Source organism: Haemaphysalis longicornis, unplaced genomic scaffold (assembly GCF_048455015.1).
Source record: "Haemaphysalis longicornis isolate Haplotype H1 unplaced genomic scaffold, Haemaphysalis longicornis Haplotype H1 scaffold_3, whole genome shotgun sequence".
NCBI lineage: Eukaryota > Metazoa > Arthropoda > Arachnida > Ixodida > Ixodidae > Haemaphysalis > Haemaphysalis longicornis.
This window is the reverse complement of record NW_027526335.1, coordinates 51,590,669-51,607,467: the sequence shown is the minus strand read 5'-3', so window position 1 is coordinate 51,607,467 and position 16,799 is coordinate 51,590,669. Positions and strand designations below refer to the sequence as shown.

At 41.1% G+C, this 16,799-nt stretch overlaps 1 protein-coding gene across 1 annotated transcript in view; it reads right to left on the bottom strand.

Moving 5' to 3' along the window:
* Positions 1–1,358: 1,358 nt before the first annotated feature.
* The window catches only part of LOC144174452 (anoctamin-7-like), a 272,760-nt gene continuing 257,319 nt past the window's right edge, over positions 1,359–16,799 (bottom strand). Inside the window, exons 17-18 of the mRNA XM_077703171.1 lie at positions 16,351–16,431; positions 1,359–13,672 (exon numbers count right to left, since the gene is read on the bottom strand). Of these exons, the coding sequence (XP_077559297.1) occupies positions 13,472–13,672; positions 16,351–16,431 (282 nt within the window). The 3' untranslated portion in view covers positions 1,359–13,471. The remainder of the gene's footprint in view (positions 13,673–16,350; positions 16,432–16,799) is intronic.

Here is a 16,799-nt window from a genome sequence, read left to right as displayed (position 1 = left end):
CACCTCCACGAACACCTTGCTTCTAGTGGCCAGGACCTGTCGGAGGCTCAGGGGGCTAGGGTCCCAGTGACGCATGGTGACTACTCCCGTTTCCCCTTCCTGCCACGTGTCTCAAGGCTACAATAAGGCAAAAATGAAGACATTTAAAAAACAAACTTGACAACAACCTTTACGTGCTATCGAAACAGAAATCGTGCGTGTGCATTGCTGGAGAGGAATTTGGGATAGATGTTTTTATTGGATTATTTCAACAGCTGCTGGAAAATAATTGGAAGTTCAGCGAACGAATGACTGTGACGAGTGTTCAGTTATGTTTCTCTGTACCGACTAAGTGGGCATCACCAATGCGATGCATATTGTATTTAAATGTCACAGGGCAGCCTGTTGTGCTGGCCTAAATTCTATTTCAGGCTGCGAGAACGTTGAGTGGAAAATTGTTTGTCATGGATGTAAAATGGAAGGCATTAATGGGTCTTAAAGGGAAGCTAAAGTGATTTCATCAAAGTTTAATTTGTGATGGCATTGTGCAGTTAAGCTAGCATCATTTATTGTGTGACTATTTGCACAGGATTAGAGCCTTTGTTCATTTCTGAAATTCAGTAGAAGGGAATGAGAAAAGGGCAAGTTGTTTATTTCAAACGCCTTTGGGTTCTAAATTAAGTACTCTGACATTATCTGTATGCTATGTATGCTGCAATATCAGAAATTTCGTCGTTCAAAAGGAATGTTATGAATTTACTGCATTGCATACCACTGCACAGGTGTAAGCAAGCTTCATGCATAGCAACCATACTCATTGCATCACTCCATAAAATGCCCAATAAATACGTCTAAGTATTCCGCTCTGCTGAGCCCAAGAACGCGGGTTCGATTCCCGGGTGGGCGGCTTCTTTTCTGATGGAGGGGAAAAGCCAAAATGCCCGTGTGTTCTAGATTTTGGCGCACGTTAAATATCGTCAGATGGTCAAAATTAATCCGGAGCCCTCCACTGCGGCGCGCCTCATCGCGTGTGTAGCGTCGGCGCGTAAAAACCCGCAAGCAATCAATTAAGCATTCAGCTCTACTTTGGGAATCGTACCTCCACTTAAAAAGCCTTGCATTGTAATACTGAATAATTGAGAAGTTCTTACAATTGTAGGCTTATTTTTGTAGGCTTATAGGCTTAATAACTGAAAAGTTCTTACAATTGTAGGCTTATTTCACAGGATGAGCTGAGAAAGACGCTTGTGCTATTTGACCCCATACTGTAATATGGAGCACAATATGACAAGTGAGCCTGCCAGCACCTAATTGCTATTGAGGGTATGGAAGAAAGGTTTTAGCTCTTTAGCTCTTTGTAAACACACTCAGATAAAGCAGAAACTTTGCTAATGTATTAAGTGGCCTAATCTTATCCTGCACCTTTTAAACCATATCACCAGATAATTTCAACAAAATAATGCATTCGGCCACGACACAACATCGTCGTAATCGTTTTATTTTCGAATTCAACAACTCTCGCTTAAAAAAAAGAACAACTGTTTATGTTTAGAAACATACGGTAAAGAGGCTGCAAAACATGTCAAATAAGCAAAACCTGTGATATGTTTATTCCAAAGCATCATGCTGGGATACATGCACACAGAACCTTTATTTTGTTGTTTATGAAGCTTCAAAAGTGCGATCTTGAAGTAGGAAGGATGACATGAAACATGACCTCAAAGCAATTTTCTTTCGTCTAGTAAAAATGTCACTTTTCTAATGATTAACAATGTTTTTGGCTGATATTTTGCAGCTATACACCGCTAATGAGTACGCACCTTTATTTTATTGTGTCATAAATTGGGATGTAAATGTGAAAAGGTAGCGTGAAAGGCACAAATAAATCGTCAGCAGCAGTGAATCACCAGCACGTGCGTGTTTTGGAGTCATGTTTTGGAGTCTGCAAAAATATGGTGTGCAGAAGTTGCGTTCTGCTGTTGGAACAGTTAAGGGGCGGACACTGGTCTTGAGGATATTTTTATTTTTTGACCTATGTGGTTGAAATTTACGCATTAATTGTATTAGCATCCTGAGCACAAATATGCAGTCACTTTTCGTCTACGTGGTGTAAAATCAGAGTTGTGCAACATGTTATGCCGTTCTGTTTCAGGCAAAGTTTTAATAATATACATATGAAATATTAAGATACTCTTTATCCCTTTGTGCTCTAAAAGTGCCAGGGAGTGCAACAATACCACAGAAGTAATTTTAGCATTATTTTGCAAACACTAAACTTATTGAATATCAAGTCCTGAATTATCAATGTTTTCGTTAAACGGACGGCATGGAAGCTTGTGCCAGCAAAAAAGAATTCTATATTTTTGTGATTTTATTGCACTGTTCAGTTCATAAGCTTTTGAATGTAGCAGGAATGATGCAGTTCTGACCAGTACATCCCAAGTTATTTTACCCGACAGTTGACCTTGTGGGAAAAAAATTGTTTCTGAGAAATCAAGGCACGAAGTTCGGAAACAGGCAAAAATGGTCATTTAGGCGACTTCAAAGGGCGGCAGCTTTGTAAATACTCATGGTACTGCTATAAAATTTTGCTGGTACATTCTTTGGGAACTGTAGACTGCGAATAAAATTGATACAGAAAATTGACTTTTTGGCGAATTTTCGGTCAAGACCAGTGTTCCCCCGTAAGTAGTCTATAGACATTGCAAAGAACGGGATCAGAACCTTGCCTGTTATAGCAACGTTTATTAACAACAAAAAGCCTGACAATATTTTGGTGGCCACCAACATCCTCCGAAGCAACATTTATAGCAAGGTTTTAACAATAACAGTGTTTGAACTCCGCATCTAGTTAAAAATGGAGAAGTTGAATATTAAAACCCATGTTCTTGGTAATGTTGCTGTTGCTTAAACTTCTATTAAATTGCTTATTCTTTGTTTTCCCTCCTATGTCAGGGGGATGTTACTCTGTTGTTGCACAGTTGTAGATACAGTTGAACCTTGTTATAACGAACACTGATATAGCGAATTATCGGATATAGCGAACTAAATAAGAACTTTGGTTGATCACGTTTTACTTCAATGACACTTATTATTTTATAACCAAACTGAAACTGTGAGCCGTGCGTGATATCGGACATAGCGAAGAAATATTTGACCGGGAGGCTGAGGAGCTACTTGGAAAAACCCTCCGCCATCCGAAACTGCAGAAATATAAAGGCCCTTTTGTTCGTGGACACTGTAAAAAACTACATCCTGCTCAGTGCTGTGAGTAGCCACCAGGTGAAGATCACATCCTTCATCAAATAAATAAAGACGCAGGCCTTTTTTGTCAAGTTGACCTTGTTTTGTTGTGATTTCACGTACTCATGTTCCGGCTCATTCAGCTTGAAATTCAACAAGTAGAAAGGTAAGGGTTAACTTGTATATAGTTGGTTGGAAGCCTAAAAATGCATTTTTGTATCAAGTATTTTTGCATAAGTCAGATTGTCGATTTGTTACAGCCGATTTTTATCTACTGTTATAACGAATATCGGATATAACGAACTAATTTGCTGCCCCGATATTACTTTATAACGACGTTTGACTGTATGTGCAAAAATTCACGTGGGAATCCTTATGTGAGATTTCTGCATCTGGCAGGCACATTGTTTAATTGCTAGTCCGGCGTGTTTTTCATGTGGGAACTGGAACAACGTAGTTTGTTCTGGCGAATACCGTGTGTAATAAGCGGACTTGTGCATGGTAGTGAAAAAAGGAAACTGATTACAGTTCACGATAAAAAGTAACAGATTACAATTACATCCTCAACCAAAAAAGTAACCAAAAATTACATTAGAGTAATCGATTACTTCCCTCGTTACTTTTCATTCAACTGTTTATTATGGTAGCACTTATATACACGTCGCGTGGCATTAGTAACAAGGCTGCTGGTAAATCGAGTCGGGAAAAAATGGTAGCTGTAAGTGCGCACCTCAAATTTTCGTAAAAGTTAAGTTCTGCATGCTACCATATCAAATTTCAAAGCAGAGATCCGCTTCTGTGAACAGTAAGAACAACATTTCTGAAAATGTCCACGATGAACGTCAACACAGGCAGACAAGGCGCAGCGAGAGCCTTAACACAGATGGCGCCGCCTGTTCAGGAACCGCGTTTGACATTATTTCGTTTCTTCATGTCTTATTCTAACTGCGCACATTTATTTTTTAACACACATATGACAGAAAGGTTGAATTCATTTTTATTGAAAACATTATCGCGGCATTTCCAAAAAGCGCTTTCTAGCGGAAATAAAGAACCAATAGCTCGTTTGCTGATGATCATGAGCTGGATCACTGTTGTTTGAACAAAGCGAGAGATTTCTCGTTCCGGAACATTCGGTGTTGCTGGCCGAACGATAGCCAATCAAGGCTCATATTTGGTTCTAAGGGGATTTACATTTTCTCCGGAATTGTGAAACCACTGAGGAAATTTTGATCACAGCATATTGGGTCTCTGCAGAAGCGCGGCTGAATATTTTTCTGGCCACAAGGACCAATTGCGTTGGCCATATGGAGCCCACAGGCCTAATTATCTAGATTTTGTGCCCTTGGTGAACTGAACAGTGGTATGGGCACAGCTGCAGTTACAAATGAGTAGGCGTGAAATTACGTCTAGGCTTTTGAATGTACAGTTTGTATTGCACCATTTATCAGCTGTGCAGCAGGTTTGGTTAAACTTGTGAAGGCCATCAACTTGAAAATTTTGTTGAGTGCATAGACAGTATTTGTGATTTTAAGCATGTTACTATGCTAACATGGGTGCCTCCAAGGAGTTTAACACCGCAAAGAATGTTTTTTAAGGAATTCAGGAATCTGTTAGCTTTTTAAGTGCACTAATATTTGGGCAGGGCGAATTTTAACGGGGAAAAACCATGAATTAACTGATCTTTAAACAGGCATGATACCCTCTTGGCCTTTTCAAACAGTATGTGGAGATATCTTAGCTGCACTCGCCCCGTAATTAGCTGACATTTAAGCTGATATAATTGTTACTCATCAGTTTTTTATGTCCCAAAGCAAGAAATTAAATTCATTGGCAAAGCATGTGATCTTTCATTCCTTCAAAAAGAAAGAATGCATTGCTGGTTGTTGGTGTGGAACAACGCTTGAATAGTTTGGGTCCATTTAAGCCTCGTTATTAGACATTGCTTTTGATGACAGTTTTCCCTCGAATGCTAAGTTACTCCCACTAAACCGTTTGACAGGCCTCTTACAGGGTCATCTGAACGGTTTCCCTTTCCACGCTGTTATTGCAACCGACGCCTGTGTCCGCAGGGAGAAGGCAGGCGGGGTAATTTTTAATGCGTAGCATTCTTTGCCGGGTACCCCCACAGCCAGGAGCGTGTAACGCCCTGTATTTCCGCAAAAAATGCAGATTTCGCGAAAGTTCCAAATGTAATCGTTAAAATAACGTAAATGGAGATAATTTGTCGAACGAAATTTTGAAAAACTAAAAAAAGAAAAATATAAAATTATTGCGGGAAATGGCGGACCGTGTAACGCCCTGTATTTTCGCAATAATGCAGATTTCGCAAAAGTTCCAAATGCAATCGTTAGAATAACGTAAATGGAGATAATTGGCTGAACGAAATTTTGAAAACTAAAAAGTAATAATATAAAAAATTACGGAAAATGTCAAAATATATACCACATGGCATTTCCACAATATTTTTCGCGAAAGGTACCTGTAATCGTTATAATAGCGTAACTGGAGATAATTATTGCTCGGACAAGATTGAGAAAAAACCGAAAATTTGGCTGGAAAAAATCACACTTAGGACAGGCGGCATAAGAATGCTACGTATTAGTATATAATTCTCTGAATTTCTGCAGAATCTTTGTGTGTGATTTTTTGAAGTGTGGCCATCTGAAATAATAGAAAGTGAAATGATAGATATTGCGAGTTCAGTCACAGTCAAGCTATACATGCACGAAATCTGTGCTGACAAACTTGTGAGAGCTGAGTAACATAAGCAATAAAATGTATAACCACATATTTACAAGTTGTGAATAGAGCAAAATGGTGCGAATGAAATATAGAAGTACAGTCATCATTTGAAGCAAACACCAGAAACTTTATCCAACACCATAGTATGTTAACAGCACAACCTTGCAAGGTACACTACTCGAGCCTGTCAAGCATGAATTACGGCTCAAAGCACTACACACGTGAATTCCTCTACTTTGTGGACTAATTAAACAGCTCCACTAACCATACCAGGTTGTATAGTGTCCATAAATGCATACTCAAGGCCTCCTGAAAGTGCAGGATACTGGTGAGAAATTCCATGGGCTATTCAGATTAATGTGTAATAGTACATATTCCTATACACAATTGACATTGCGCTATCTACGAAAGGCACATAATGAACACAATGCGTTATGATGGCTTCAGAAATTTCTGGATCGGTTTTTTGGGCGTAGCTGAAAGGATCCCAAATGAATGTCTACTTATTAAATGTCTATCATGGATCCAGAGATTTATATTTTTTTACAACCAGCTGTCGTGTCTATTAAAGTGCATAATGTAGGCAGAAATGGCTTGTTTGTTCTTTTATGATCTATCTTCTAATTGTGGGTGCTAGTATTCATCTTTATCTTTATATAGTGTTGCATCATGCTGTAGTTCAGTTGTTACGGTGAATGGCTTTCTCTGCTTTAAAAATAGCTTTCCGTAGGTGAGAATACATTACAGCATCTGAGGAGCTCAACAGCTCTGCACACTTTGGGGCGCTGTATATAAATATTCAGTATATATACTGTGCAAAATCTTAAGTGCACTGGATGAAAGATCGGGAGATGCGCCCATTTGACTTAAAACGTAAATGTTTTAAATGTGTGTTCAATGAAATAACAGTGACATAAAATCCCGTAGTTCGTTTCCCACTTCAACAGAAGCAGATAGCACTTATGACCTTTATAACTTCAATACCTAAAACGTGGCAACATAAATTTCAGTCCTCAGAAACATGGATTGTAAATTAATAAAATCGACCAGCTCATGCGGCTGGAGATATCAGCACGAGCTATGATAATTCGTATGGAGGGTTTCAAATATACAACGCATACACCTTTGAAGTCAGTGTTAAAAGCTTTCAGATAATGATCCTTGCAAAAATTGTAAGTATCTTTTGGACGCACCTGCAACTGCTACAAGGCAAACAGTAATTTGCACCAATAATGGCACTCATTTCAACCGGTTGCAAGTTTCGCGTGTTCTGAATCATGCAGTGGTTTTGACGACCGACAACTCAGCATTGGTGATGTACGTGCCAACACTGAGTAGGCACAGAGGTGCAAAGTTTATAAGCAGTGAAAATTGTACGCATGTGTATTTTATGCAACTGTTGAATCAGTAATGCCGTTCTAAAGGTGAGTGTTTACACACACATTGAAATTCAAGCAAAGCTTGCCAGCACTATCTGGCACCAGTTTCCAAGGCTTACCGTTGCCCCCAGATCCTTGCTTCGGAAACATGTTTTAAATTACAAAAGATTTGCTTAAGGTCAATATAAAAGGTCAGTTTCACTGACATTAAGGAATAACGTAGCTTCTATTTAACCAGTCAACATGCAGTAGCATTTTGGAGTAACGAAAACACAGGCAAAAAAACTGGCAGGTGCAATGACAGAAGGCGATTTGAATTCGTGGTGCAGAGAACTGTTTGTGAGAAAATGTCACTCTTTTTGGTGTAACGTGTTCTCAACGGAGGTTCAACCACGCGGGATTCATTTAAAAGGTACAGTTAACTTCATTGACTAAACTTTACTTTTTTGGCTGCCTTGTGTGGTTTGATGAGCACCATCTTTCATTTGAATACGTACCAGAAAGCCTCATAGTTTAGTTTACTTCTAAACATGCAAAAGTAGCAACCTGGCTTCTTTTGAGGTGAATTCACCAAACACCAGAATGACTTTGGAAGGATAATAATGTTTCATGTCTCAGTCTGTTAAAATTTCATGTTAACTAAATTCATGCCTAGCATCGACTGCTCCCTTATAACTGACACCAACAAATTGATGAGAGGGTGGTGCAGAACAAAATTTCCCAGTGAAAAAGAAAAAGCAATAAGACAGATCGCTATAATTGTTCGATGATGAGCAGCACTTCATGGTTCCAGTAACTTAACAGTTTGTCGATAATGACAGACAGTAAAGTTTCTCAAACCCTCAACCTGTGTAAATGATTAGGCATCACTTAGAGAAAGAGATTTGTTTGTCTTTACTGGACCTATTGCGCCTTTTGAAGATATCCTTTTGTTCGATGACGAGTAGTGTTTTGTTTGTTTAGAAATAAATAGTTATAGCTGGCATTTATCTTGCTCATTTACATCACAAAGTGAGCCGATCGGAGGGCATTGAGAAAGCAACCTCTGTGTGGTGCTGACATCTAGGGGAAGCTATAAGAGGTACGCACAGAAAGCAAATGGCTGGTTTGATCACCACTGCCAATAATAATCCCCAATTTTCCCACTCACACTTGCATAAACTGGCATTACGAAGGACGATAGCTTCACATCCACCCGTGTAAATATATTGACAGCGCTTGTACAAAAGGACAAAATGCTTCACTGAAATTGAAGCTGAAACAAAGCTTGCCACCTCGTATAGTTAAGAAAGCTGTTTTATAATAAATTGTCAGCAGAGGTTTATGGATACACCGATTTTGCATTTACCTGTTTGTACCTTACTGCTTTTTCTGCATAAAAATGTTTGAACAAGCTGCACCAATAGCGCTTCACCTTTCATGTCTTGCGACGTCATATTTTGCGATGTCATGTTTTGCAATTCATGTTTTGCGTAATACAGAAAAGTGCCTGGGTTGGCGATATTGATTCTCACGATTTTATTGTTTTTGGCATTGTTGAATGGCTGCTACTGCTGCAAGTAGCTTATTTCTATTCAGGGTAGCTTTAAAGGAATACTGCCACGAAACTTCAAAGCTGAGATAACTGTGTAAAAGGCTTCCATTGTATATAGAGATATCTCCCATCAAGTTTCAACAGTAAGTGCTCCGTATAGATATTTTAAATCCATCTTAATTTTTGCGCGCACGAGAAAGCTCAGAACAAGTACCCTTTCGCAATCAGCATCAGCATGACGCCATGTGCTCCTCCTAGAGATGCAAGTTTTAAGGAAATTTTGAGGGGCGTGAAAAAAACAGGTTTCTCTTCATGTCTTTTTTTTTTCAGAAAAATGGGAAAAATTGAAAGAAGACTAGCCCGCACAAGTCTATAAAAATCGGAACACTTCGGCGGAAGGCTTAGCGGAAGGCGGAAGGCTTAGATGCCTCATCAAACGCAAAAACCGACCGTAGTTGCTAGCGACTGTACGCATGAAACCAAGTAACGGCCGCTGTAAAAAGAACATCAGTAAATAAAATATACATAGAAACCTTTTTGGGTGTGAATTGGATTTGAATGTTGGTCGCCGAGAGCCGCAGCCAAGTGTGGTAACTACAGCACTAATCCTGTGTCTTGCCAGGATGGAACAAGAATTACCCGGATGCGTGCCTCATGATAGGTGAACGTGATGGCACCTCAAACACGATGCATCTGTGAAGAAGTCTCCGATAATCACTCACTTTCTCCTTCAAATCACTAATGAAGCTGAAGTGCCGATAAATTTTTCCGTTAACACTGAAAAGAATATAATTGCATGCTGTGTTACAAAAGTCCCAGAAGAGCGTCCGCTCTCAAAATCCGCGCACGATTTCACGTCAAGGCATTAATTTCAGAAAGCGTTTTCCTCACTGCAGATTGGTCTCAGAGCAACGAATTTCACTGAGAAGCTCTGTTTGTTTGTTTTCAATGTTTTCCTTGTTAAAAAATAAAAAAAAACTGTTTTTTTTCATGATGTTTTTTTTTCGACCACCCACATCTCTAGCCTCATCCTGGCCTCAAACTTCCGACGTGAGGGACTCGTGACGTGACCAACGCGCTGGCTGCGGTTGGCACGTGCTGCTCCGGCGTGTGTATCATGTCACGGGTTTCAGGACTGACGTCATGCCACCCGGACGCGTGAGATTGTGGAGACCGCGGCCAGTGTGCGCGTGCGCGTCCACACCGGCAGTGGCGCGATGGGAACGGTGACGCCACGAGAACCTTCCTGTAATGGCGGCCGCCTCTGTTCATTTTGTCGAAACCGAAACTGACACGAAGAAACAAGGCTGTAAATAATTATTTACGCTGTGACCGACTGTCTAACGTGCCATTCTTTGTTTAGTTTCTCGTAGGCACCCAGCAGCGAAAAAAAAACGTAACATGAAAATTTCGTGTCAGTACTCCTATAACCTATCAATATAGGTCAGCTCTGGTTCACACTTTTGTGTGCTGTTACTTGTTCCAGGCAAGCTGATGTGAATTCGTCTAACTCATATTTGACGCTGAATTGTGTAGCTCAACTTATGGAACCTTCCATTTGAGTGTGTGCCCCAGGACACAGCCTCATTTATCTTCGCACTTTAGAAAGAAGGTAAAGCACTTTCGCACCCTTTGCGGTCATTTGATGAACTACTGAGGTGAAGACTGCTTCAAGAGAGGCCCAGAGGAAAGCCCTTATTCAACTATAAGCTGTTGAATATTTCCTGTACAAGCCAATGGGCTCTTGTAAAAGGTAAATGAAAATGGTGGCGTGGGAGCTCAAGGCCACCAGGCTTCCGTTACTATGCCATGCATTCCAGTTACAGGCTTGCTGCCTTATTCCGCAAGCACTGTTTACATGGTAATAATAGGTTTAGCTGCCTCCCTTTCGCTGCCTAGTTTTTCTGGTGTGAAACCCTTAGTGTAGTGTAATTAATCGCAGTAGTGCAGGTTAGAACAGGAGTAGTAGCACTGAGACGGGCTTCCGGCAAATGAAGGGAAAGCATTTCGTGACTGCGAGGGAAATAATCGAGCAGGGCACGATGATGTTGACAGAAAAAAGATTGTGTTGGGGTTAAAACAAGATGTGTCTGGGTATTGTATTGTGTTTTTATGCGTTACTTGCACTGTCTATTTATTGAAAGGAAGAGCCTTTATATCAGGCATTTTGTGAGTTTAAACGTAAGCGCATCAGTAATCTATTTCTGGAGCTTGCACTTAGTTTGATAACTACGCATAGTGGCTGCCCAATAAGCAGTAATGCCTAAATCTATGTTCTTTTGAACCATTTGGCTGGTGACTTAACACTAAATCGACGTCCCTTTAAACTGATCAGTTGCTTATTTCTTGTTCAAAGGTGATTTCAAATCATGGTAATTTATGGTAATTACCTTACTTAGTGAAATGCCAGAAATACACCTGCTCTTAAGCTTTCTTAAGTTTAAAATGACGAATGATTTATAACTGACACCGAGTTTGTTTTTGTTCAGACAGAATTCCTATATGATGCAAACTCTCGCAATGTCGTAAATGTTGCCCTACGGAATTTGATCTTTGTCGTTGCAGCTAACGTCATAAATTTGTGCTAGGAGGAGGATCACAGAGAAAAGGCACATTTGAGCACACTTTTCTCGTGGAAAGATTGCATCTAAATTGGTTGAACAATTGGAGAAACATGCCTACGCGCTCTACGCTCCAACCTGACAAAGTGACCGAACAATGTCAATGACTGCATTGCATTTGCCTTCAAAGAAATGAATTTGGTGCACTTTTCTTCCACATCTTTTCTTGCATGTTACTATTGAATTGAGCTGAGCTATTAACAAGTGCCGTGCAGGCATAGACGTAACCACGAAGTTTAACTGTGTGGCACAGGGATTTTTGCTATGTGTAAAATTTGTTTGGGATGCCATTCCACCGTTTTCTTTTTTTTATGGATTTAAAAGGAGTGTTACTGTGGTAATTTTTTTTGCTACATGCTCTTTCCAGTGGCTTCCTACGCTGGCTTCCGAGTGTGGTTATGTTGATTTTTACAATGTCTTGGGGTGAACTATGGCGTTTTGATTGTTTCTAGAAATTGTTAAGTGACTGAACTTTTTTAGAACAGCCAGTGCAGAAGTGATGCTCGCCACGCCGTTTTGAAGGTTATGGAAAATGTGGAAATGGAATATGGAATATGGCTTTACGTTAAATGTTGTGCTTTGAATGCAGTCTCAAAATGTCTTTTTTTGTGTCGTCCATATTTTTATCTTAACGATGTAAGCACTTAAATGGCCTAGAAAGCAGTCGTTTATGCATTCCATGTGGTAAAAATGTCTGCCAATAAAGACAGTGTTGCAGTATCATCACTGTTTTAAAGCCGCGTAAACATATGGTGCATGCGTAGCTGCAGATGTGTCGTTTTCAAAATGAGATTCACCACACGTTGAAATGCAAACTTAGTGTCGTAATAGCAAATGCGTTGTAGCCTTGACACAACAGTGGATGCTACAAATTGGCATCCTGTGAGACAACCTAATGAGCGAAATTAAAGTTGTGTGGTTTTTTTGTGCTCATAAGGAGACCTTGTGACGTCTGGCATCTTTCAGATCAAGGGTGGTATTTTCGTGTTTGTTTTGAAAATGTCCGTTTTGCGTCCGTTTTGTTGTGACGTACTTCCAGCTGTAGGCGGGCTTTGGGTTGACTTTTGCGCAACTGTTTTTGTAAACACATTTTAAACGACTAAACATGTTTCAAACTATCTTTTATGTGTTCATTGTTCTGCCAGCGAACCAACAACAAGGCGACGAAAAATCGCCTGCTCCAGATCGTCTGTTCCGAGATGCCGCGGCTCATAGCTCCGCCGTGCTTGCATGGTGTCACATCCGGGTGTTCGCTCTTAGCCAATCAGGGCTTGCTCAAAACGGACACTTTTGAAATGGACACAAAACGGACAAAATACGAGAATACCGCCCCAGCACTTCTTGGGTAAATGCAGACATGTATAGCTAGGCCTTGAGAAATGCTGATGTACCCATGTTCAAAGACTGCCTTGCAACCATTCATGCAGGCTTAAAACTTAGTCTCGCATGAAATGAAGAAGTGACGTGTACACTTTCCATCACTGTATTAATAGTGGCCTGTTTTAAAAAGACCTGCGTAAACGGTGTGATACCAACGCAACAGATGACCACAATGCTGCCTTTGGACATGCTCGTTTCACCAGTCATCAACGCTTCTGTGTTGGAGTAGATTAAAGGCAATCTTGCCTGACTCTCTGTCTTTCTTTCTCTTTCAACGTTGCTTTCATTCACACTTCACTGTTGCCATTTGTCACCATGGCCCGGAACTTTTGGTGCCATGAAGGCGGGAAATAGTCCATCTGTAACGTTATGGCGTGGCACATAGCAGCGTGAATGGTACGTGCTGTGGCGCTTGGGTTTTGTACTGTTCAAGCATCCATGAGGATGACCATGTTTCGGCGCTTCCTGATGCCGTAGGCTTTCCTCCTTAGCGAGGCCGTGGCAAAGGGCAGCCACGCAACAGTTCGGAACGAGGTGTTATCGCAGCCGCTTCCGGAGTCTCGGACCGGTGCCGTTGCGCTATCCGCATGTCATTCTTCGCGTGTCAGGGAAAGCTTGCGGCGGAGTTGTTGCACGCTCCCAGTGGCGCCGTCGGCAGCATTGACAGCCGCAGCCGCCGTGGCTGCAGCGGACACGCTGCCTGTCTGGGAGGCAGTGGCTCCCGAGCCGGTGAGAAGTTTGTCCTGTAGCGTCGCTACTTTGGCCATCATGTGCGACAGCAACTGCCGCTCCTGCGTGTAAGGACATGGAAGTACCGAGGAGTTAGTGTAATTCTTATTTGATGGGTATCAGTCCATTCACTGCAAAGGAAATGTGTGCAGTAAAAGCTCGTTAATTCAAACACCAAGGAAACACCACTTAGTTCGAATGAATGAAAGTTCGAACTAAGGAAAGTGAACTTTATTAATAAAAGCAGTACACTGCAATTGCGAAGCCGTAGGGCATGTCAGCACTTAGACCGCCTGTGATTGCGGCCTGCCTATTTCCCTAAAGGCGACAGTCTGTTGACTTTTTGTTCTAACAAACTTGTCGCGGAAAGCCTCATCTTAGCCTTCTGGAAAACTGAAGAAGAGACTGGCTGCATTTCGTCCGGCCATGACTTCTCAGCAGACGGGCGTAGTATGCTTCATCCTCGTTCTGTTTGTCGTCATTAGAATGCGTTCTGCGCTTTTGACATTAAAAATGATGCTCTCATCTGTGAGCTCACCACACACACCACTGTTCTCACGTCCTCATCGACCTAGTTGGGAAAGAGTGCATCTTCCGAAATGTCCGTCATGTGAAATTAGACCGGTTTTACCCTACTTTGCTTTCTCCGCTGTACTCAGCCATGTATTTAGGCACAAAGTTCATTTCTACGGATGTGTAGCAGGCGCCGAGGCGCAGGCATGTTTACGCGTAGTTCGAATTATCCGTGGTGGAACCTACCCGGGTTAATTAATGGGCATCTTTGTACATAGACTTCTATGAAGACTTGGCCAGACCAAGTGGTACCGTTTGAATTATTCATAAATTCTAATGATTGAAGTGCGAGCTTTCACTGTAAATGTGCAGTAACAATATGGCAGTTACTATTGGGAAGACCCTTTGCGATGTTACTTGACCAACAGCTTGGCGTGCACTTATTGACATTGTGATTGTGGGATATGCTGTGGCAGCAGGTGTAAAGATAGGAAGCCCTGTTCAACAGTTCAACCAAACCAAAATGAACGTGGAGAAAAGATCGAATGTAAGCAAGTTCATTCACGATCTTCGTCTTCAATGGCCAACATAAAATTACACCTCAAAACAGTTGAGAATTAGCGAAACACAGAACCAATTTCACTGCAAGGTGCTACATCAGTGTTTTACCGTGTGCTTTGGTTACTGTGTTATACATGTATTTTTAGACTGATGATAGAGATCAAATATGAATTATCAGTTTAAGTTCTCTCTACTTCACGTGTTCTTTCTTGCTCTCTTAATCGGTTTTGTACCTAAAGCTTCCGTTATAGTCTTGTGTTCGCAGTTTTCAGCTGACCATTGAAGAATTTAAGGATGAACGCAAGGTGGCCTATCTCGGGCTGAACAAGGTTTTTCCTATCAACTGGGCGATTTCGCTTGCTTCCCTTTGTTGTTGCAAGGCCATGAACGGTATCGGTCTTTGCCACCTGCACTTAGTTTCCTTTACACCGGCTTACTAGCCGAGCGATTGGCTGACACCTGACTTGCAAATGTTGGGTGTTTTTAAAGCGAAGCTTTCGGCCTTACATTGATGTCTGTAGTCTGCACAAAACGCACTGCAGGAAATCAAGCTTTCTGTGATGATGATGATGATTGTAGGTGAAGTGAAGAAAAATTAAAACGGTTCCCGTAGGAATCGAACCTGGCTCCCTCGCGTTACGAAGCCGAATTCTGTCCGATTGCGGCATTCCTGCACCGTTTTGTCCCACCAAAAATATTTGCGTAATAAACATTCAGTATACAGAGAAAGGACACATGGCTGTACATTGTCGAAGTAGTTTGGGTTTGGAGAGAGGTGCATGAACGTTCAAAATTAAAACAGAAATGACACTCTCCGTCTAACGACGACGATGGTTGAACGCTAGAGAAAGCCATGGAATGCCCGTATCAGTTGCAAGCGGACCCACGTCACACCACCTTACCATACACATATGGTAGGAATCGCGTTACCATCATACTAATAATCATTATAAATAAATAGAGTCGTCTCGCTTCTGCGTTGGTTCGCTTATGGGTGTACTAGATTTTGGAAAGCTTCATGTTCCCCCATCGTTGTCGTTTCGAAAGATGGGTGGTTTATCTTTTAATTGTTGCGTTTATTTTATTTCAACTCAGTCCACATTTACCTATGCTTGTAATCGCTACTGCAACTAGGTTAAACAAGCCCACACTTTACTGCAAATCCCGACATTGTAAGTCATACATCAGCTTCTCAGCATTTCTTATTTTGCGCCTTTATGTAGCGCCATTAAGACATTAATGGTTAAAATGACACTTTCATGCGAAAAAATGAAACCAACGTAAGTTGCGCTGTTACGGACGCTAAAAAATTGTTCCAGGTGTAGCACATGCAGATTCCTCTAGAATTGTAATGTGGCTTTTTTCATCCACCAGCATCGGGGTTTTCGTTTCACAGAAAACTATTTGGGGTAGTGAAAAGAACGTTACGCGAAGAAGACTTGCGCTGAATTTTTTTAACAAGGTAAGGTACGTGCAAGCTTATGCAGTACTTTTCCGCAAAAGATAGTGTCAGCCAACCGACACACCACACCCAACAAAAATGCAATAAGAGTAATGTTTATAAGCATAGTCTGTTAAGGCACCGTGTCTACAACTAGGTTATTAAAAACAACTGTTCCCGCAAAGCTTTGTCTACAGCAGTTCTGGCTTTGCGAACATGACTTACCTTTGTTTTGGCATTTTTCACAGCGGTAGGAGTGTCCGGTATGGCAAGCGTGAGTATAAATTTCACGCCAAACACCAAATGCTGCATGGAGAAAGCGTGTTCTTAATGTTGCAAATTCTTGTTGCCCCTGCAGACACTCATGAGTCACGAGAATAATTTATGCGAAAAGAATGCGAACTGAGAACTGGCAAGCGCTACATTGCATACTGCACCTCAAGAATCTTTTTAAGCTCAATGAAATTGAATATAACTGTAGAACATGTGTAAGACCGGTAAAGAAGAAAGGACAGAACTGATTGGAAACAGAGTGGAGACTTCACATTTCAATGAAAATGGGACTAAGCAGGATTATTCTACAGCATAGCATTGTTTCTTAGAACCGTAAATTTTAGTAGTAAAATTAAGAATGGCCTTCCTCTAAAGGTACTTAAGGCACAGATTAAGGTTGA